The 23127-nt window shown below is 34.8% G+C and overlaps 6 protein-coding genes across 10 annotated transcripts in view; 1 reads left to right on the top strand and 5 right to left on the bottom strand.

The window, feature by feature from the left end:
• The window catches only part of LOC108596139 (MAP/microtubule affinity-regulating kinase 3), a 35479-nt gene extending 28982 nt beyond the window's left edge, over positions 1–6497 (bottom strand). For 3 of the 4 annotated variants that reach the window (XM_017981626.1, XM_017981625.1, XM_017981627.1), the window contains exon 1: positions 2260–2949. In XM_017981626.1, the coding sequence (XP_017837115.1) occupies positions 2260–2949 (690 nt within the window). Of the gene's footprint in view, positions 1–2259; positions 3145–6283 lie in introns of those variants that run through there. The other variant, XM_017981624.1, reaches the window with a different exon arrangement.
• Positions 4601–5026, bottom strand: LOC108596141 (meiotic recombination protein W68). Its single transcript, XM_017981631.2, has 3 exons — positions 4926–5026; positions 4746–4864; positions 4601–4686 (listed from the first exon to the last, which is right to left on the bottom strand). Exons 1-3 carry the CDS (start codon positions 4984–4986, stop codon positions 4612–4614), a joined length of 255 nt encoding a protein of 84 aa, XP_017837120.2. The 5' UTR covers positions 4987–5026; the 3' UTR covers positions 4601–4611.
• Positions 6498–7362: 865 nt separating the features above from the next.
• LOC108595094 (60S ribosomal protein L11) lies at positions 7363–8520 on the top strand. Its single transcript, XM_017980246.1, has 4 exons — positions 7363–7428; positions 7603–7734; positions 7796–8093; positions 8322–8520. Exons 1-4 carry the CDS (start codon positions 7423–7425, stop codon positions 8450–8452), a joined length of 567 nt encoding a protein of 188 aa, XP_017835735.1. The 5' UTR covers positions 7363–7422; the 3' UTR covers positions 8453–8520.
• A 6561-nt stretch (positions 8521–15081) lies between these two features.
• LOC108594955 (ADP-ribosylation factor-like protein 6) lies at positions 15082–15873 on the bottom strand. The gene is made up of 4 exons (XM_017980088.1): positions 15696–15873; positions 15481–15609; positions 15299–15427; positions 15082–15245 (listed from the first exon to the last, which is right to left on the bottom strand). Exons 1-4 carry the CDS (start codon positions 15871–15873, stop codon positions 15082–15084), a joined length of 600 nt encoding a protein of 199 aa, XP_017835577.1.
• A 626-nt stretch (positions 15874–16499) lies between these two features.
• Positions 16500–17798, bottom strand: LOC108595729 (elongin-C). 2 transcript variants are annotated; one of them, XM_017981011.2, is made up of 3 exons: positions 17719–17798; positions 17448–17659; positions 16500–16733 (listed from the first exon to the last, which is right to left on the bottom strand). In XM_017981011.2, exons 2-3 carry the CDS (start codon positions 17657–17659, stop codon positions 16592–16594), a joined length of 354 nt encoding a protein of 117 aa, XP_017836500.1. In that variant the 5' UTR covers positions 17719–17798; the 3' UTR covers positions 16500–16591. The 2 variants fall into 2 exon arrangements, with proteins under 2 accessions (XP_017836500.1, XP_017836501.1); XM_017981012.2 differs by having other exon boundaries at positions 17736–17798.
• Positions 17799–18156: 358 nt separating this feature from the next.
• Positions 18157–21840, bottom strand: LOC108596705 (tubulin beta-1 chain). Its single transcript, XM_017982727.2, has 2 exons — positions 21697–21840; positions 18157–19595 (listed from the first exon to the last, which is right to left on the bottom strand). The coding sequence occupies exons 1-2, from the start codon at positions 21751–21753 to the stop codon at positions 18309–18311; spliced, it is 1344 nt and encodes a 447-aa protein (XP_017838216.1). The 5' UTR covers positions 21754–21840; the 3' UTR covers positions 18157–18308.
• Positions 21841–23127: the final 1287 nt, after the last annotated feature.

The raw sequence follows: 23127 nt of genomic DNA, 5'->3' as shown, positions 1-23127 counted from the left end.
ACATACTGACATAAATTCATCATGATTAAAGGCTTTCGTATTCTCTCTATTTTGCTGCGTGTTCAAAAGTTGTTTCCCAAACTTTATTAAAAGTCCTGAATTCGAATCGAGCATCATGCAAGGAAACAAAAACATTGTCGAGGATTCTTAGCAGCCGATTAGCGTAGAAAGCAAAAATTACAGCTGCGTACTATGACTATTGGAGCTAATAAATCAATTCTCGATTGATCTTCGCATATTTTGCAAAGGCACAGCTAATTAAAATATCAATGGAGCTTCTACGATTTTTTATTTTTATTTCATATTTTTCGATAACAACAGTACCGTTGGAACAATAACAAGCGACAACGTCGTGACGAGAACGGCAAACGCGACAGTGACCACACGAATGAAGTGGAACTTAATACTAAAACAAGCTTTCGACCATCGGTTGTGCTTGCTGCTACTGAGCTACAATGCATTGTACACACTTACATATGTATATGCATACATACATATATATATCGGATAAATTCTACCGCGCTTCGTTTAGCTCAGGAAAAAATGCTATTTGCACCGTGCGCCAAATAGCGATAGTTTAATCTTAAAGACAACAAAAGCTGAAAGAGACACACCCCATACATACATATGTACATGCATATATACATGTTGCATACCTACATACGTACATACACACACACCCAACGTGTATGCTTGTACGTCAGTTACATTAACTTTAGTGATAACAAATTATAAATAATATTTATATGTAAATCTCACATTTTTATATATGTATTATATAAGCAGCACATTCATACTGATATACACACATACAAGCAAACATACATGTATATACATAACATACATGTTACTATCAAATACATACATATGTATCTATCATACGCATACACAAAATAAACACTCAAAAAGTTTAAGTTTTCCGCTGAGCGAAAGCAAGCTCAGAGAGTGAGCTTTGATGAGCAATCGAGAGAAAAATACTGACGAACGCCGAGGGATCTAAGCTAAAAAAGCTTTTTACTCAAACTGGTTCAAAAGTTGGTTTAAGTTTTTAGAACAATAAAAATTATGAATACTTTTTAAATTGCAACCATGCTTTAGTGATAAAAGCAACAGCAATTATTATGAATTCAGATTCCGCTCTTTGTCACTCACGCTCTTTTTTTCTCGACAGTTATAGTCGCGCACTTGCGCATAATCACAACGTTTTACATATTCACATATGGAAACATTTTTGTAATACATATAAGCAATTACAAATTTGACTACTAATTAGCGAATATTTACTTTAAACCTAAAGCTTGATGGACTTGTAAATACCCATCATTACCTCAATGGTTATCAAAAATAAGAAATTGTGTACCCTTATCCAAAACACTTACAATGTATAACAGTATCTCAACTTAAATATTTAGTTGACATTTTTGATAAATAACAAGTGGACAAATTAAAGTGGGCGCCACCACTTTTAAATACACTTTGACTAGGGCAACGCAGCAAACACACACATGCACTCACAAACACATACATACAAAACAGCTAACGCGTCACAGTTCGTTTTGGCTGTAGCGTCAGCAGCGACGTTTGAATGGCGCCTCAGCACGTGCATTTATTTCAGATTTTTAAAGATTTTTGTACTGCCTTATATACGGTTTTTTTTTTATTTGCGGGGGAGGGGGGAGGAAATAAAAAAATAAAATCGTAGTTCCTGGGTTAAGGAGCACCTACATACCAAATTTGAGAGTTGCGCTAGCTCTAATAGGTGCTGTAGGAAACACGCACTCAACCGACCGGACGGCGACAGACAGACGGACTGGCATATATCGACTCAGCTCGTCGAGCTGATCAAGAATATATACACTTTATGGTGTCTGCCATGCCTCCCTCTCCCTGCTACATACATTTGAGCAACTTCATGATACCCTCTTCTTCCATTTTTTACAAAAATGTCAAAGTGTATAAAAACAATGAATTTTAAGTTGCAACTTGCAAGAGAATTACTTAACAAAGTTTTCAATATACATATGTTACTCTATAATTTTAAGCATTAACATTTGATTAATTAGAAAGAAATAAACAAAACTTTGTTAAGTTTAATCATTTGCGTTTTCGGAATCTACATACATAGATTTGGGATTGTACATTGAACGTTGGACATTGATTAAACCCAAGAGTTTAAAGCAAAGATATGTGAATTGAAGTGACAATGATATGAAATCAGTACAGTTAACAGTTATGAATATTGTATATAGTATGACTCACCTTTGCGGAGGATGTTCGCTGTTTAATGGCAGCATGAGCTGAGTGTGTGCTTAGAACATTTTTATTAACTGAGGAAGGCACCACCACCACACCACTGACAGGGGTATGGTGGTGATGATGATTTATACCAGCCGGTGCAGCAGCAGCGCTGGAATTATTGCTAGAAAGCCTTGCACCATCGGTGCTCATATTGTTGGACACATGATGGTGATGCTGGTGGCTATGCTGGTGTGAATGAGAGTTTGTGCTTGAGTTTGTATTTGAATTGGACGCTGGTGCTGCGTGACTTGATAGGACAGCAGTTGGTATGGTAGAAGTTGGAGTTGTTGTGTTGTTGCTGCTGCTGTTAGCTGTCGTATTGGTGTTGCTTGAATTCGGCAACATTGTCGTATTGGCGACTGTTGGTGTTGTCGTGCTTGTTGTCGAAGGCGGCAGTGAGACAATATTGGCGTTAGCTGAGTCATGTTGCTTCTGCTGCTGATCCTTGACAGAGTGCGCAGATGTGCTGATTGTATTTGTTGTATTAGTTGTTGTGCTAGCGGCTGCTGCGCATATTGATACCGTTGTGGCAGCATTCGATTCCGTCGCTAATGGCGTCGCAGCCGTTGTTGCAGACGTACCATTCGAAACATTTTCGGCTGGCAAGGCTTCAGGAACTGGTTGCAGTGTTGTTCGCATTGCTGCAGACATATTTTTTTGGAACCAAGGTTTCGTCTATATTGCCGCAACTTATTTTCGATTTTTTAATGCATGCATTTAAAATTCCAACAAAGATTCCAACAGTCGTCAATGGTTGCTGCTTTTAAAAGTACTTGCTGTCACTTATATCTTAAAATTAATCGTATTCACAATTAGCTGCTAATCACTTGAAGAATTACTTCACATCTACAATATAAAGAGAAAAAAAACATTTAGTAAAAATCAATCACATTTAAATTAAAATAATTATTTTGCTGTCTAAGGTTAAGCAAAAACTGTTTTATAGCATTGCATTGGGCAAAAGGCAAGAAGAAAAAAATATGTTTCAAATACCTCAATTTCAACTGAAATCTCAAATGTTTATTTTGGATACTTTATCGATACAAAATATAAAAATTAATTTAGCACCTGCTAAAAATTAAACAACTGGTTAAAAAGTAAAATATTTTGGCATTTATGTATGTACCTATGTATGTAATTTTTTTTGTGAAAAATATTTTTAATCTTGTTTAGCTCGATTCATATTGGTATTGAAGTGTAAAAAATATTTGGCCACAGACGGGTAAAAAGAAAACCACAATTATTTATTGAGAATAGTTTAAGAATATTTTTCAAGATTCCGACAAATTACCCTTATATGGCTCAGATTTGTCACATTATTATATTTAAGGGGAACATGAAAAGCTTTCATTTCTAATCTTTTGATTAGTTCAGAATATATTTATTTAAATACATAAATATACTTGACACATTTCAGACTTTAATTTTCAATTTATATTTCATTTCAAATGAACAAAAAAACGTTTTCCTTTAAGCCTAACAAATAAAAAAAATTAGAAACTTAAGCAATTTTTATTTTTGGCAGTAATATTTAAGTAAAGTATGAGTGCAAATTAAATATATTTCAACAACAAATTAAAAATAATCAAATTTAAGAAAAAAATACTTTTTTTTGTCAACGATTTGTAAATAGGTATATACAATTCGTTAGTGTCACATACACTCATTTACTATAAAATAAAAGAATTACTTCCAATAAAATGTATTATGCAATAAATGCATATAACAAATGAATATAAAAATAAATTATTTAGATAGTTAACTTTATGCACATACATACTAATTTGTAGAACGTATTAAAGAATTGCAATAACTGATTATATTTAAAGAGGATTTCGTAGAAAGACACACATACTTAATAATATAATGTCGATATTAATTATTCACTAGAAGCTTTTATGCAAATGCAACTAATAGCATATTTATTTAAATGCTTATGATAAAAACAAATTACGATTTATCTTATTAGGTAAATAGTAGCAACTTAAGAAATCAATAACACTTTCAATTTCAGCTTTAAGTTGCTTCTCTAGCAAAATAAACAACTCCTTTCTGACGCCCAAACTGATATGCTGCCAACAGAGAATATTACGAATTTTCTTATTATCATTTTGGGTTAGAGGAACCGTCCTAGTGGACACACTGCCAATTTCTGAGGGATGCAATCCAATCCAACGCAAAGCCGGCGTAGCCATTGTAGCTGATGAGAAACTCATTGATTGCGAGCCATGCTTGTAGACAAGCATAATCTCTATACCAAATGGATCGGCATCGGCTAATATATAAACGGGAATTTTAAAATCGGTAGCAAGCCTATGTACAATATGGCGAGTTGTGCAGTCGGGATATCCTTTGCCAGTAATTAATATAATGCGCAAACCATATTTGCTAAAAATATTATCAGACGTAAGACTTTCAAAAATGCTTTCCTTCTCAACCACTAATACCAAGTCGGCGTCTGTTACAATGCGTTCCAATTGTTGAAAATCTGTGGGCAATGCAATGGCGCCGCAATATTCATTGCAGTTCAATACATCACCATTGCTCATAATTAGTTGGATATCGCCTACGATGAAGTATGAGAGTTAGACTTGAGATAAATATAAATTATTATTTTAAAGTCTCACCTGAAATAAGTCCTTTTGTAGCAGATAGTACACCTATTTGTACGTAAGATGTATTAAGCATACGACAAACATCTAAACGGGCTGCTACAATATACGGTTGCGATCGAATTAGCGCTGTATCGCGATAGTAAAGTCCCCGTATGGTGCAACTGCCACCAACAATATGCAAACGATGTATCTCGGCCAGTAGATGCAGCACCAAACAAAAGCGATGGCGACTACTGCGATTATTATAGCTAATCCTGCGAAATTTTAAGCCGCCAGGCAAACCCAAGGGGATTTTGAGTGTGACACTTTCTTCATATTTTAAGCTACTAACCAGCCGCAAAACAATATGCTCAATGTTTTTTAATAATTCCAACTTATCACAAGGCATAGCTTAAACTCAAATAATACACATACTTTAAGTTACATTCATTATCATTCAAATCATACCTGTATTTGCTTCGTTGTTTACATACATTTATGATTTGTATTCTAATAACGTATCGATCTTAATAAAAGCAATATTTATTCAAATAAACTAGTTCACTTTTGGGAAATTGGTTCGTCAGCTGTGAACTAGTTCGCTTACGTACACAGTCACACTTTATGCACACAACCATTTTGAGTGGGAGTTGCATTTAAAATTTATCAAAAGGTTTTTGAAATACATCAAAAAGCATGATTGTGCACTACGCTTTCACAACAACTTTTAAGAACAAATATTAATACAAAATGCAGAATATAATATATAATATAATTTTAGATATACATATGTATATAAACATATATATATATATATATGCATCAATTGACGAGTGCCTTGCCATACACCCTTTTATTATTAATATATTTCTCTCAAAAAATTAGATACATACATATGCATGCGTCTACACACTACGTACGTATGTATGTATAAATATACGTGAATATTATGTCGCCCGCACATCAAGCTTATCTGTGTATATTTTTATAGAACATTTGTAGAAAGCGTTGAATAAACTTATTCACATTTAATTCCCTTAACGAAGACTAAAGAAACGTGCCTAAATATTGTACTTAACATTCAGAGATGAAAACTTTTTTTTTTGGCACTTAGTATATTAAACATAATTATTTATCAATTTAACATAATATATATGCTCTTTTGTGTCCAAATAATGTACTCGTTATTACAAAGCACGCAAAGTTTATTTTCTTGGACCATAGGGAACTCAATGCGTTCGATGGCGAGGGCTCCAAAGGGGGTGGTTGATGAAAGCAGGCACACACACATATCAAAATATGTATACACAACGACTGCGACAACGAATGGAAGAGAAAAAACTAGCGAAACTGCGAACGAAATGGCAGCCCCAAAGTATTGATTTACTTACCAATAAAAGTATGAATTGCTGACCAAACAATATAGTTGAATAAGTACAGTACTGGGCGTTATAGTTTTTTTTAGAGTCATACGCGTTGGTTTATCTCTATGCCACCTTCATTCATAAAACACATTATTACTTAATACTTTTCAAAAAAATTTTCAAACGCCAAGTTGTAATAGAAAAGAAAGACCGACTTTTACCGAACAGTCGACGACACTACAACGAAATGCAAATGCAATACATACATACATATCTATATACATACGTATGTATAAATCTTTCGCACTCACTCTCTCACTCACAAGCAATACTTTTCAATCGAAAGAAATTTTTTTCTGTCATGAAAAACCGTTTTTACCGAATTTATACTAACTTTTTGTTTGAGGCTTGGGCGTTTTATGATTTTAAGTTGTCAACTACATTGCACATAATTTACATTTTAGCAAACTTGTATCGTCCAAAGTAACTTGATATGCGATTTTTAAATTTTGGCAAATGTATTCATTAGCTTCAAGCTGCAAGTAAACCAATCGGTAAACAAATTCCTCGCCGATTTCGTAGATAACTTTTTTATCTTTTAATACACAAAAGAAAATCAGCAGCATACGTTGTCTTAAAAACTCACATTAAAATCGGGCAGCCATATTGTAGGGTTGTTCATACTATATCGATACATCGGCATTTATGTACTGATTGGTCAAACTTAAGATATACAAATGAAGTATCGAATATTCCAATTGGTGTATTGTAATAAATCACTCAAATTTTCTGCTTCTCATAATTTCAAAGGTAAAAATCCCATTTTATTGATTTATTTAATTTGTCTGACATTGCACAAAAATGTATTCTGATATCATTTATTCCACATATTCTAAAAATAACTAATGCAACAGTTGAAAACCAATGTTTATTTTGTGTGCTAATAATTAATAATATTTATGCCTTATATACTAAGAATATTATAAGATATCATCTTATATTACTTCGAATAAAATGTTGTGTTACAGCTGTGTCGGTACCTTGGCCATAGAGACTCAGGCTGCAATCGATAGCATCTCGCTACTTTAGCGGCTTATTGAAAATCGATAAGCTCTGTTGACACTGAACTGTAACACTCCTTTTTCCTTTCTTTCCTACATACCATAATGGCGGTAGGTTTCTTAAATTTTTACGCGAAGTAAATCAGTGTTTATATACATGAATCCTACATTATTTATACAAACTATAAATACTGTTCAATATTGTATACTATGAAATATACGATAAAAGTAATATTTTTGACTTGCTGCAGTCGACACTAAAATATGTCTATTTATATATTTCAGGCCGTTGCAAAGAAGGTACCCAAAATCAAGCGCGATCCCGCGAAAAACCCAATGCGGGACCTGCACATCAGGAAACTCTGCCTGAACATTTGCGTGGGAGAGTCTGGTGATAGGCTTACCCGTGCCGCCAAGGTAAGTTCTGTCTACCAGTGTGGCAAATGTATTTTCTAAGCTTGTATTATATTGCCTGTAGGTGTTGGAGCAGCTAACAGGTCAACAGCCTGTGTTCTCCAAGGCACGCTACACAGTGCGTTCTTTTGGCATTCGTCGCAATGAGAAAATTGCTGTGCATTGCACCGTGCGTGGAGCTAAAGCTGAGGAAATTTTGGAGCGTGGCCTGAAAGTTCGTGAGTACGAGTTGAGACGTGATAACTTCTCGGCCACAGGCAACTTTGGTTTCGGCATTCAGGAACACATCGATTTGGGTATCAAGTACGATCCCTCCATCGGTATCTACGGCTTGGACTTTTATGTCGTGCTGGGACGTCCAGGTGAGACAATAATTTCAAGTTTAATTATGCACATAATTAGGCATCAGTTTGTCATAAAGAAATCGATGCTCAGTATCTGTGCGCAACAACAAATTGCAACTGTGCTTAATTGAATTTTTGCCTGAGTCAAATTTTCGAACGGTACAACTGCAACAACTACGAAACCTATACAACATTTTTAATTTGGATTGAATTGTTTAATAATTAAAAATTGTTTATTTGGTTTAGGTTACAATGTGGCCCACAGAAAGCGCAAGTCTGGCACTGTTGGCTTCCCACATCTGCTGACTAAGGAGGATGCCATGAAGTGGTTCCAACAGAAATATGACGGTATCATTCTGAACAGCAAGAAAGCTTAAGTCAATCGTCTAATTGCTTTCTTAAGAATTCTACAATAAACCAAGACAGTGGTCAAAATTTATATAAACTAGAATTTGTTTGTATAAGGGGGTAAATACCAATACAGCGCAAAATGAATACACCAAAAATGCATTTTAATATTGATTAAAGAAAATATGTTATACAAATACAGTTTATATGGATTAATCGTGCTATGTGGACGTTACATTTGTTGGGCCAATTTTCATGTTAATATTGACATCTGTATACATATGTTAATGCTTTAATCTTAACTGTATTACTTTGAAACCCAAAGTTGCTTGCATTACAACAAATAAAAGTTGACTAAAAGCAATCGTTTAGTAAATTTCGCATCGTAATCAAAAAAATTTATAAAATTATGAGTATATGAGGAGCATAATCCAGTTTAAAAATGTTTTCGTTTGTTAGACTTTTCTATAATCCTATTGCAAATATCCATACTAAGCTACGTTTAATAAAGCTTGGTTAAATGTAATATTGTAATTGACACTACATTCATACATATGATGTAGTTTTTTGTGTATTGGCATAACTACGAGCCCAAACCACTATTAATTCGTACGGTAACGATATTTTGGAGTGTGCCATTTTCAATGACTTCTAATTTTTAATAGTGGAATTTTAAATATCAAGTATATTATCATTAAAAAAGGTTTTTATTATCTTTCATTTTGGTATATTTAAACAATATATACGTTTTAATAATAAATAAAACCTAGATTTAAGTCTATTTGAATAAAACTACTTTTTTGTGCTTGAAATTATTTGACCATTATTAATTCGTACCGCACCAATATTTATTAAGTAAAACTTATTGGTGCCTTCATTATTTTTAATAATTGCATTGATTCGTTTTTGCATTGTATTTAAGAGCTTTGTGGACTATTTTGGAGTTATAGTTTAGTTATATTTTAGTTGTATTTTAGTTAATCACAGATCACCTAATGTAAATTATGATTTATCCTAATTTAGTCACTGTGCGCAGAAAAAACAAGCGATTTTTGTCAAATTTAGTTCAAAATGATCTTAAGACAGTCACATTTAAGATTTATAAGCAATTTGGGCTCAAATTATGTCCCGCTTTGTCCTTTGTCACACGCGCAACATTAGTCATACCATGAAAAAAATAAAATTTTTAAACTAAAAAATATTTTTAAAATATTAGCCGTTGCTCATAAAATTCACCATCAATCTGAAAAATAGGTATAAATGTGCCCTATCATCTCCTTTTTACAGATTAAAATATTAAGGCCCAATCAAAAATTATAACGTACATATATATATTCGAAGTCACAGAGGCCAACTTTTAGTGCAATTCGCAAACAATTTTCACAACGCTACACGCACTTGCCCTTCATTCTTGATTGGTAATCTGTAAAAAGGAGATGATAGGGCACATTTATACCTATTTTTCAGATGATAAACATAATTTTATGAGCAACGGCTAATATTTTAAAAATATTTTTTAGTTTAAAAATTTTATTTTTTTCATGGTATGACTAATGTTGCGCGTGTGACAAAGGACAAAGCGGGACATAATTTGAGCCCAAATTGCTTAAAAATCTTAAATGTGACTGTCTTAAGATCATTTTGAACTAAATTTGACAAAAATCGCTTGTTTTTTCTGCGCACAGTGACTAAATTAGGATAAATCATAATTTACATTAGGTGATCTGTGATTAACTAAAATACAACTAAAATATAACTAAACTATAACTCCAAAATAGTCCACAAAGCTCTTAAATACAATGCAAAAACGAATCAATGCAATTATTAAAAAGTTTATTATTAAGTTTTACTTAATAAATATTGGTGCGGTACGAATTAATAATGGTCAAATAATTTCAAGCACAAAAAAGTAGTTTTATTCAAATAGACTTAAATCAGGTTTATTTATATAAAACGTATATATTGTTATATACCAAAATGAAGATAATAAAATAACCTTTTTTATGATATATATACTTGCATATAAAATTTCCACTATTAAAAATTAGAAGTCATTGAAAATGGCACACTCCAAAATATCGTTACCGTACGAATTAATAGTGGTTTGGGCTCGTAAATTTTGTATGTAGGTTCTCCTATACTCCCACAAAATTAAGCAATTAAAAAATATTTAAAAATCTGAAATAAATCACAAATACGCTTTGTCATGTTTTTCACAGATGTTTTCAATATAGACAGCGGGGTGCGTTAACGCGCCATACAAACGTCGCTGTTGACGCTTCAGCGAATGCGAGTTGTGACGCGTTAGCTGTTTTGTGTGCATGTGTTTGTGAGTGCAAGCGTGTATTGTCAAAGTGTATATAATAGTTGGTTGCGCCCAACTTTAATGCGTTCATTTGTATATAATAAGTCAAGATGCTATTGCGAAAAAAAGCTTTAACGAGCAGTGCCAGAATCGCCTAAGCAAAAATTGCTAAATTTGGAATAAAAGTTACTAAAAAATGAGAAAGAAATATGTACAAAATTGCCTAAATTAAAAAAATGCTAAATCAATAAATAGGGTTTAACTACTTTGCGATCTTTTTTTATTTATTTTTTTTCAAAAGTACAAGTTCCGATGTCTTTGTGAATCGTAATTTGTGCAATCAATTTCAAAAAGGATGAAAAAAATGCGAAAACAAAACATATAAAAAATACCTTCTTTTTTAAAGTTGATAAAATTGCTAAAGGAAAATTGCTAGATTTGTGGCTAATATCATTTAAAATGAAAAAGTGCCAATTTTTAAAATTGCCAGGAATTCCAAAATTAATTGCTAAGCTGGCAGCACTAGTGACGCGTTAGCTTTTAAGTGTATTAGTAAGTGCGTGTGTTTGTTACCTGTATATAAGGTATGTAAGTTGGTTGCGCCCAACCTTATTTATTTATTTATTTAATGTCAACTAAGAGCAGTCGACAGCAGAAGAAAAATTACATTATAGTATTTATATACAAAATAGGTAATTTATAATTTTTTATTTTATAATATATCTTTATTGTTTAAAACCTTAAATATTGGGAGTGTGACATTTCAAAATAAACATTTGTTATGCAGGATTGGGAAAAAAAAAAAAAAAAAAAAAAAAAGAAACGCCAGAAAAACCCAATCAGATCTGGATTAAAGTTAATATTTAAGTAAGTTAAGATACACACGCTTAGTAATAAACTCTGAGGTCTCTGTGTTGATAACAAATAAAGTTTATAATAATGCCGCACAGAGAACTCCGAAGAAAGCTCATGCAAGTAAATATTAGTTTGTGCAAAAGTTAAGTGTTAGGGAACAAAATTTCGAGTATACCTAAACAGGAACCGAGAAATTAAGTTGACCCAACAACATATTGAAGAACATTTCCCCTTTAATTAATTAATCATGAACATGACACCGAGCATGATTCGTCAATTAGTTAAAGATGGAAGATTAATTAAAAGTAGTCTACTAGAGTAAGATGGTAGATCAATGCATTTTGATTTTAAAAACGGTCTTTTTCGATTTCCGAGGTAAGTAGGTGCAAAATCGAAGTGATTTATTTCAATTTACACTAAAATGGTCTTAACTTAATTCTTGTTAAAATAAATAAGCATTAAAGTTCAACTTAAGGTATTATAATACCTTTATCTCTACGCAAAAAAAATGTATATATATTTTTTTAATTTATTTGTTTTTATTTCACACATTATTTATTTTCACTACAAAATAATTTTATTTCACAAAGTTGAAGGTATTATTGTCGTCCATAGTTATTCTTTTTAAGAAATGGCGATATGATATTTGTTTTTATTAAATTGTTCGAAACCAACTTTTATATACACTTTGTCAAGAACATCACAGCAAACACATGCATGCAGACTTTCGCTATAGCGTCTGCCGCTGCTGCTCCCCCGCTATCTTTATTGAAAGTTAAAAAGTAAAAAAATTCCTAAGTTATTTATCGTTCCGAAATTTTTCTGTCGAAAACATGATAAAACGTATTTGTATTTATTTTAGATTTTTTAATTGTTAATATTGTGGGTGTAATAAAAAATAAATTATAAGCGTTTGGGTTTTGGAGCATCTACATGCAAAATTTAGATTCTCTAGCGTACAATTATAAGCTAGAGACAGTTGCTATGCATACAGCTCGTCTAGCTGATCAAGAATATATATATACTTTGTGGGGTCTGCCACGCATCCTTCTCCCTTTTACATACATTTGCACAGCTTCATAATACCCTTTTCCATTTTTTACAAAAATGTCAAAGTGTATAAAGATTATGAGTGAAGTATATTTTGTAAAACTATACTAGACCGGACTTTAAGTATTTATTTCGGGCTCGGGTCGGGCCTTAAAAAAGCGCCTGTTGCCTAACTCTAATACAAACCCACGTGAATCATATTTTGGTACGTGGTGCTTCATATTCTAGACGAAGATGAATTGTGAAACGCCTATTTATTTTGATAGCTTTTAATGTTTTGGAAACCTACGAATGAGTTGAATACGGATAGTCATTGCCTAAGCGATGAAATATTATCCGGGAGTAGATAATCTAGGCTATCAAGTCATTCATTAGAAATCCTCAAGGGATGCCTTGCAACTGGTAAATTCCGAAAAAATGGAGGAAATGAGAGTGGCAGTCATTCCCAAGGCAGGAAAGGTAAACCACTGCTCACCAAAGGACTATAGGCCAATCAGTCTTTCATCGTTTTTACTGAAAACACTGGAACCACTATTAGACATGTACATAAGAACATTGCTGACACCTCAAGCTTTCAGTGCAGACCAACACGCTTTCTTAAAGGTAGATCAGAAGAAGAAGACTCTTTTCAGTGAAAGGAGTTTACGTTGGCAGCCTATATAGACATAGGGGGTGCGTTTAACAAAATGAATCGAGTCAATAACTACAGGATTAGGCAACATTACATAACATAACATAACACGCTTAGCTGCAGAATGATCAACGCCCAACTCTGAACCTCGTCTATAAGAAAAAAGGTTTCAAGGGGTACCCTACAGGTAAGTGTCATATCCCTATCCCCCTTGTTGTGAAATCTTGTTCTAAATGTCTTTATAATCAGATTAAAACACAAAGGATGCAGAGCTACAGAGCAACGCGGACGACCTAGTTCTACTGGTTGCTTATGGAAAACGAACTTGGCCAAACTCTCCGCTGGGCACGGAAACGGACTTCGGGCCAACCCACAGAAGACCGAACTCGTTCTGTTCATATGAAAATACAAGATCCCGGCTTCAAACTTCAAACAGTTGAAGGAGCGTAGCTCGAACTATCAAGAGAGGCAAAGTACCTTGGAGTAATACTGGACTCTAAGCTCTCCTGGCGGAAAAAATCGGAGGAAACCATGAAAAAATCACTACAATCCCTCTTCATATGCAAGACGATTTTTGGGAAGAGCTGGGGACTGCAACCGTACATCATTTCACTGGATGTATACTGCAGTCATTAGGCCAGTTCTAACCTATGGAGCGTTAGTGTGGTGGGCCAATAGTGGCCAACCCCAACTTCCATCTCAAAAACCTCCAAAAGGTTGAAGGACTGGCCTGCCTGAGTGTAACAGGATACATACACCGACAGGTGCACAGCGCCGTGAATTGCAGCCCTAAAACTCTTCAAGCTACGAAGTACCGGCCACAGCACAGTCCTGCTCACGGAAAGAAAGTGACTATCGATGTTCAGAATTTAAATGCAACGACAGCTTCGAAACTGTTGTTTCAACAAGAACGGACTGGCAGCAAGAAGTCCTCACGAGGACTGATCTATACGGACGGATCGTCAATCTATACGGACGGATCGATGACGGAGGAAGGCACAGGATTTGGAGTCTACTCCCGTGACCGACAGCCAAGCAGCTATAAAAGCTCTAGCATTGAATACCTTAAAGAGCGAACTCATCCGGAACACAGTCAGCGCGCTGAACCATTGCAACAAGCTGCTAGACTCATCTGGGTTCCAGGACACATAGATGGCTGATAGGTGTGCTAGGACAGGACAAGCTCAGCAATGACAGACAATTAAAAAGCCCATACCGTATGCACTATCAGAAAGGAGCATGGCAAGCAGACAGCTGTACTGGGCTGCGAGGACTCAAAGACACTTTAGCCAATATACGACCCAAAGAGAACATCCAACCTTCCTTCAGGATGCTGACGGGAGTCTTAACGGAGCACTGCCATATCGCCCACATGGCCCAACGGTAAGGCGGTCCATACCAGGACTTCTGTCGCAGCTGCATGAACATTTGGGAAGAAGAAAGTCTTCAACATCTCATCTGCGAATGCCCAGCACTTCACAGAAGGCGACTCCTATTCCTCGGAGAAGCCTTCTACGAGGGGCTGAGCAACCTTGTAGAGGTAAGGTTGCAAAATCTGGCAACATAGTCAACTACCCGTCTCCTCCAAACATTCCATCAACCACAACATACCTCATCTATTCCTACAGATAAACAGGCATCACAATAGGCTACATGACCTCTGGGTGTTCCCGTTTAGGAAAACCTGTCTGAACTACCAACATAAAAGTAATTCTTTTAGATTTTAGAGAATCATATTTCATTCTAATATATATAATCTATAATCCTTTAGCTAAAAAATAGATCAGCTGTTTAATCAAAATTATTCAATAATTAGTTTATTTGTGGTGTTTGGTTATTTTTGCACCATAACGATTGCTTAATACTGCAAAACGTATTTGTTGAACCAACCACTGCACGCCCTCATCCAATCCCTCGCCTGAGATGGCATTGCTGGAGCAAATGTGCCAGGGCTTCTCCTTTATTTTTTCAAGACCTAGCGCTGTAATGATGAAGGTTAATTTATATTCATATTTAATAAATTAAGACCATTACCTGCAGCAATTTTAACATTTGATAACGAGTCTTCAAGATCTGATTTGTTTCCATAAAAAAGTATGGGAACGGTTCGATTACTTACATCAGGATGTTGAAGCACAAGCTCAAGCTCATCTTTAACCACAACTTAAAAAAAATATGTTTTTATACATTTTTATATTTAGAGATAATGCTATTACCGAATCGCATTCTATCACTCGAGTCAATTACATACATAATTCCTTGACAGTTCTTGAACTGATGTTCCCACAAATTTCTATAACGAGTCGCTCCAGACATATCTATAGCGTTAATGCTAACATTATTAGCTGTTGAAAAAATGTAGTACATATGTATATAAATTTACAACTTTTGTCATTGAATTTGACTAACGGCCAAGGTTGGAAAAACATACTGTAAAATTGTTCGACCAAAAATCCAACTGTTGGTACCATAATGGCAACCTGTTCGCTTGATTTTTTGAAATGGTTTACAATCGTTGATTTGCCACTGTTGTTGAGTCCTAGCACTAGTATTGTCATTTTATCCTTCTTAACCTTAATTAGATCAGCTAAATTATGTAGCATTCCCATTCTGTATTTTGTCAACTAAACACTAAAAAAATGCTACAACAGAAATTGTATGTGGTTTTGCCTATGAAGGAGGTTACTATGGTAACAGCGTAAGGTAAGGGAATCGATTTATTAAAGGATTATTTATGTACTTCAAGTTCACAAGACACTCACAACTGCAGCTGGCTTAGTTCAGCTTCATTATAAGTATTTCAAATACGGTATCCGTGAAAATTTTAAATTAAATAAAATTTACAAATAGAAGTATCAAAGTTACATACTTTACATACAAAAAGGAAGGACAGATATCAAAGTTGATATTTTAACATTTCTTTCAGATTTGGAAGAACAATTTTCATTCATGGTACCCTTCTCCTAATTTTTTTTTTTAAGAATTTTTAAATTAATTTTTGTGTTAATAAGACTTGATATGAAATTCACAAAAATTACTCTTAATGTAATAAATACTGTGAAGATAAAGAATTTTGGGTCCAGAATATTTTCAATTCAAAAATCCTATACTTCTTTTTTAAATCGAACTAAAAATTCACAAGCCAGTAAAATATTCTAATTTTTATGTAAGTTATGTAATTTATATTTATTTATGACGATATCATTCAATATATTCCACACAGAGTATTGGATTATAAAGTTAACACAAGAAAATTATATATTTTATTTTTATGATTCATTCATTGTTTTATAATTTGTATTTAACATTCTTAAGTTAACCAATAACTTAACAATCTAGAAAATTAGCTGCCATTAAGAGTTCTAAGGCAATTTCTGGTGCAATCGGAAATTCTGGTATCTCAGTCGAGCTGTTGGTATATCGAACTTTATATGTGAAATACATGCACACCTTCTGTAAAACGTGCGATCTGAAAAAAAAATCAAAATTTATTGTTTCCGCAAGAAAAAAACAGTGAACTGGACATTTGTAATTATAGTGCGTGACCACTTTAAATTCTATGACAAGTATGAACATTAAAGATAATGGCAGACGCCTGCGGGCCTCTTTAAAATCCCGGAGGAGTACATATACTCCGCAAACGGGCTTTTCTTAAAAAAAAAGAAAAACCAAATCCCGGTAGTGACGATTTATAAAATATTTTTCATATCGATTTATAAAAAAAATAACAGGAACGGATAACGTTCTCTCTGCAGCGACGCGTCCTCAGTACCATCCACATGCTCAGCAAGTTTAAACATTTACGGGCTGAAATATTCTGAGTCGGATGAGGTGAAAATAGACTCGAAAAAATTATCTGCGCTGAGAATAGGAGTACCTACATACCAAATATGGTGTCTACTCTTAGTCTCCGAGTTTTTGTTAGTCGTGATGATCAAAAATAAATATATATATTCGATGAATCTACCTTGGTTTCTTCTGTCTGCTACATACATACATATATTTGCACTACCTCGTGTTACATCTACATATTTCACACACTTTAATCATGCGTATGTTCATTGATACGTACTTATGTACATCAACTCAATGCCGTAACAACATATTCACCGGTCAATAGGTCACGCACTTTGATTTGCAAAAAATACCGTGTATACGGGACAGGAAAGCTTGCTAAACTTACGGAATCTCCCGAAAGTGAACTTCATTGGCCTCATTTTCAGCAAATTGTCCTGGGCCAGATAACATTGCTTTTATTGTGCCAGAGGTAAGAGCGTGTTCGCGTTTTACAATAAATTCGTGGCCGTCAGATGAAATTAATTTGACGTACATAGCGTCCGGTCCCTCACACCCACCATAGATTTTATCGCTGCGTTGCTCGTCCATGGTTATCATCTAAAAAAAACCTCTGGGGTTTATTACAATTACTTTACAAAATATTTTATATGCGTTACCTATGTTTAGTATTTACCTGCTTAAAACAAAAATACTCAGTGACAATTAATTCTAGAGATGAGTAACATTTACATAAAATAGGGTTGCTCAAAACATTAATGCAATAACCAACACTATTGAGTAAAAACAGTGGTGAATAATGAAATCTCAGAACGATATACATAAATAGAGAGTAGATAGGCACATTTTTGTATCAATAAATTTTTGATTTATACCCATTGAAAAAAATACGTAGCACTGCTAAAAATGCAAGAAAGATTTTAACACGATAAATTCTTTACGTATCTAACAGAACATTTTCTTCCCTTGGACAAACATTTTTTTTTATTCTATTGGAAATGAACATTTATGTTGTCACAATACTTCTGGCTGATAATATAAATTATAATTATATTGTCCATTTTCAATTGATATTGTAAAAATATTAAAAAATACAATTAGATTTTACTTCTGAAGAACATGTTTCGACTTTATTGGTTACGTTTAAAGAACAAAGATTTTTTTAGACTGGTTATGTTCTCATCGAATTTTCTTGACGCAACGTTGGAGAAATTGAAATAGGTGCCATAGATGAATAGGGCAAGAGATTTTAGTTCTCGTCGACCTCAGCCTCCTGCTCTTCTTCAAATTCAGCATCTTCGTCGGCAGTGGCTTCCTGGTATTGTTGGTACTCGGACACCAGATCATTCATATTGCTCTCCGCTTCAGTGAACTCCATCTCGTCCATGCCCTCGCCAGTGTACCAATGCAAGAAAGCCTTGCGACGGAACATAGCTGTGAATTGCTCAGAGATACGTTTGAACAGTTCTTGGATGGCAGTTGAATTGCCAATAAACGTAGCCGACATTTTCAGACCTCTGGGCGGTATGTCGCAAACGGCTGTCTTCACATTGTTGGGAATCCATTCAACAAAGTAAGAGCTATTCTTGTTTTGGATGTTCAGCATCTGTTCGTCGACCTCCTTCATGGACATGCGACCACGGAAGATGGCAGCGACAGTCAGATAGCGACCATGTCGAGGGTCGCAGGCAGCCATCATGTTCTTGGCATCAAACATCTGTTGTGTCAGCTCGGGCACGGTTAAGGCACGATATTGCTGTGAGCCACGAGAGGTGAGGGGGGCGAAGCCGGGCATGAAGAAGTGCAGACGAGGGAATGGAACCATGTTGACAGCTAGTTTACGGAGATCAGCATTCAGTTGGCCAGGGAAGCGGAGACAAGTAGTGACGCCAGACATTGTTAACGAGACCAGATGGTTCAAGTCTCCGTAGGTTGGGGTGGTCAGTTTAAGGGTGCGGAAGCAAATGTCATACAGTGCCTCGTTATCGATGCAGTAGGTCTCATCTGTGTTCTCCACTAGCTGATGCACTGAGAGGGTAGCATTGTATGGCTCCACAACAGTGTCTGACACTTTAGGCGAGGGCACTACCGAGTATGTGTTCATGATTCTGTCGGGATATTCCTCACGGATTTTGGAAATCAGCAATGTACCCATGCCAGAACCAGTGCCGCCGCCCAGAGAGTGTGTTAGCTGGAAGCCTTGCAGGCAATCACACGATTCTGCCTCTTTGCGCACCACATCAAGCACGGAGTCAACCAGCTCAGCGCCCTCTGTGTAATGACCCTTGGCCCAGTTGTTACCAGCACCAGACTGGCCGAAAACAAAGTTATCGGGTCTGAAGATCTGACCGAAGGGTCCCGAACGCACCGAATCCATGGTTCCAGGCTCCAGATCCACTAGCACAGCGCGTGGCACATATTTGCCACCCGACGCCTCATTGTAGTACACATTAATGCGCTCCAATTGCAAGTCACTGTCGCCATGATAGGCGCCGGTCGCATCGATGCCATGCTCATCGGAAATAATTTCCCAGAACTAAAAACAAAATCAATTTTAATTGATTAAAGCATTGATTATAAGTGATAAATTGATTGAAAACTAATTTGCATAGGATTACAATTTGCTGTTATGCGATTCGCTAGTTAGCATTTATTATTTTTATATCAAGCCACACCCCTGGTCATAATTGGTTTGGTTTCTAGGGCTTACCGTACAGTTTTCGTTCGAAAATAAAAAACTTTTTGAATATTTTCCGTGTTATTAGCTAGAGACATTTCATGCTTATCTGGCTTTCTCAAGAGCTTAATTTCAAATGTGTAGTATCTAATGGCTTGTACGTCTAGTTTGGTGGGTTTGGGTGGGCTACACGAGATTGCAGCAAAATACAACATCGTCCTCATTAATGCAGTGACAGCTGGCGTGGGCAGATCAGATCATATACTGCTACACATATGTACACCTTTAACTTGACAAGCTTATCTTTTCCACGAATAGTGTGTGTGTGTGTGTGTGTGTTGGTGTACGTAGACTTGATTAGTCAACGTTGTCTGTATCAGTCGACGTCTCGGCGCTTCCCCACGCACAGACCATATTTGATTCTCAAGCTGCTGCTCGACCTCAAGCTTTACACCCATACGCACAAATATATGCTTACAAACATAAAGCACGCTTACATCATCGGCAGCAGACATCAACCCACACAAAAAAAAAACAACTGTCATTTGTCCAATCCCATAATTGTAGTGCACCGGCAATGTACATATGTATATATTTAGCGTATGTGCGCCTTGGTCTGTGTCAACTAACCATACCATATGGCGTTCGACTGGCTTTTTCTACTAATATTACGTCATGGCTCAAAGGCCAAATTTCAGCTTGTTTACTTCAAGTAAACAAATAAATCAATTAACTAAACTATTTTATCTGGGAATAAAAAAGCGAGAAAAAAATTAAAAAAGCATTGAAGTTACGCTCATAACAGTTTATGTACATACATACATAAACAGAAATAGAAAATGTTTCCGAGCAACAAAAAAATGTTTTAGATGCCCCTGCTTGAGGGGTTGTTTTTAACGCTTCTCTATTGATTATTCAGCAGGATATAACACATGACGAATATATTTGGATGTATGTATGTATAGAAACTACTCCGCATATGTGCGCTGTGTACAGACAGAATTGTTGGTGCAACGCGCATGTGCATGAAAAATGGCAACACCGCCTTTGGGTGTGTCTATACTGTACGTACTCCACTAAATTTCTCCATGGTTACCATAGACGGACAAACAATTTTTGTTATATGGACATCTGTGGATTTGAATCCATGCTATATATCCATTATAAATATATATTTTTTGTGTAATAAAAACAAAATAGAATATCTCTGGGTATATAGCAACATAAAGATGCACTTGGATTTATAGATTCTTTTTAGTGCCATTGCGAACCGGTCGATAACCGGTTCAGCCATTTTAGTTAAAATGACGTCATGCTGGCTCTTCGGCAGCGAAACTCCGGCAAAGTATATACACACACAAATACAGATAGACGGCATTTAACCGGCCGACACATACATATGTATTTACTTGAGTATATGTATGTAAGAATTTCTGAAGATTGAACTAAGTCAAGAAATAAGACTGTGGTTAAAAAAAAGTACCTTTCACCAATTAAATACGTATAATAAAAGAATGCAAAGGTACGTACATACATAAATTCGTATGCCTGTTTGCATAAAAATGACTTTCTCACTGCTTAAGGAGTGAAGCAATGAAAATGACTCACAATATAAACTAATTCCACATACATACGTACATATGTATATTTGTATTGAGGGATTGGTATTCGTGGTACAACAGAAAATAAACGACTATAGAAAAGTACTCCTAAATTAGTTTCCTCATATTTTGCAAATATCAAGCGTAAATTCAATAAATTTGCATCTGCTTATGAATATGTATGTGTGTATATAAATATGTACATATACTATACGAATTTATGCGCAAATGCCGGTGGCCTCAATAAATTTTTTGCCACATGGCAATTTGCAAAAAATGACGCCATATTGACTATTAACTGTACTTAATCATAATTCTTTCTTTAACTTAATGAAATTTCTGTAAAATTCAGTACATACCTTAGCACCAATTTGGTTACCGCACTGACCAGCCTGGATGTGTACAATTTCTCTCATTTTGCTTTATATATTTTAACTTTTACACTTTTAGCTTAAAAATATTTCTTCTTGCAAACGCACTTCTGTCCGCTTCACACGACGAATACTGTCTGATCTGACTTTTCAGAGAGTTAGCTCTTTTATAGTGTTCGGCAGGGCTAGTTACAGTGATGTGATTTTAGCAATTTAATAGCTAGATATCTAACCTTTTTAAAAACTGATTTGGCTATTTTTTATATTTTAAATTGTGCTCGAAACTTAAGTTGCTTAAGATTGCAGATAAGTTACATTTTCGCCAAAAGGACTGTCGTATTATTAATTTTAGGGATTGGTTAAGGAAATATTTAACGACGAAATCAGCATTCAATGATTAAATTAATAGCATAAGTCATAAAGGGGAGTAATTTTGGTATATGATATTATATGGGTGTTAGATCAAAATATGTAGAAGGTTTCTTAAAATACAAATAATAGCGGATTTGCATGAGTTACAAAAATTTGCTTGTTTCATTTTAAAAATTAAAAATTTACAACATTTTGAAAGTTGAAATTACATTGAGTGCTTTATTGCTTAATATGTTATCTTAATATTTGTCTGTAAATAATTAGTTGTTTATTTACAGTTGGATTTTTTTTCTTATAGTTATTTCAATTCATGGAATTCTAGCAACACTAGTTAGTTATGGTACAATTAATCATGATACATAATACGATTATTATTACTCTGTTTCAGTGAACGATGTAATTGTATCGAAAAATGGGCTCCGATTAATTGGATGTTCAAATTATTGATACACTATATTATCACTATTTATAAGAAAGAATATAATGTAAATTTCAATATATTTTAATAATACATTATATAAGAGGCTCTAGGTGGCTGAATTCAGAATGAGTATTTTTCGACTTAACTGAAGTTCGTGGGAATTATTTATAATAAAAGACAAGATTACGGCATTGGTGACAGATAATGGTTCAAATATACAAAAGCATATTACAAGGGAAATAGGTTAACTTCGTATTAGCTAAATTTAAATATTTCATAAGCTACACTTTTATATATATGTTCGTTGTTTTGGCTTAAGAAAATTTCATAAATGTATTTTTATACACTTTGACTTTTTTGTAAAAAATGGAAAAAGGGTATTAGAATTTGCCAAATGTATGCTAACAGGGAGAAGGAGGCGTGGCAGACCCAAAAAAAAATATATGGTTTGATCAGCTCGACGACTGAGTCAATCAGCCAGTAGTCCGCTGTCGTCCTCGTAAAGAGCTAGAGCAACCAATTTTGGGATCTAGGTGCCTATATCCAGGACACTACGCTTTATTTTATTTTATTTCCTCCCCTTCCCCCGCATATCGAAGAAATCGATTTACACCCTATAAAGATCT

This window comes from Drosophila busckii, chromosome 2R (genome assembly GCF_011750605.1).
Source record: "Drosophila busckii strain San Diego stock center, stock number 13000-0081.31 chromosome 2R, ASM1175060v1, whole genome shotgun sequence".
Taxonomy (NCBI): Eukaryota; Metazoa; Arthropoda; class Insecta; order Diptera; family Drosophilidae; genus Drosophila; species Drosophila busckii.
Note: the sequence above shows the minus strand (reverse complement) of the source record. Positions and strands in the feature narration are given on the sequence as shown.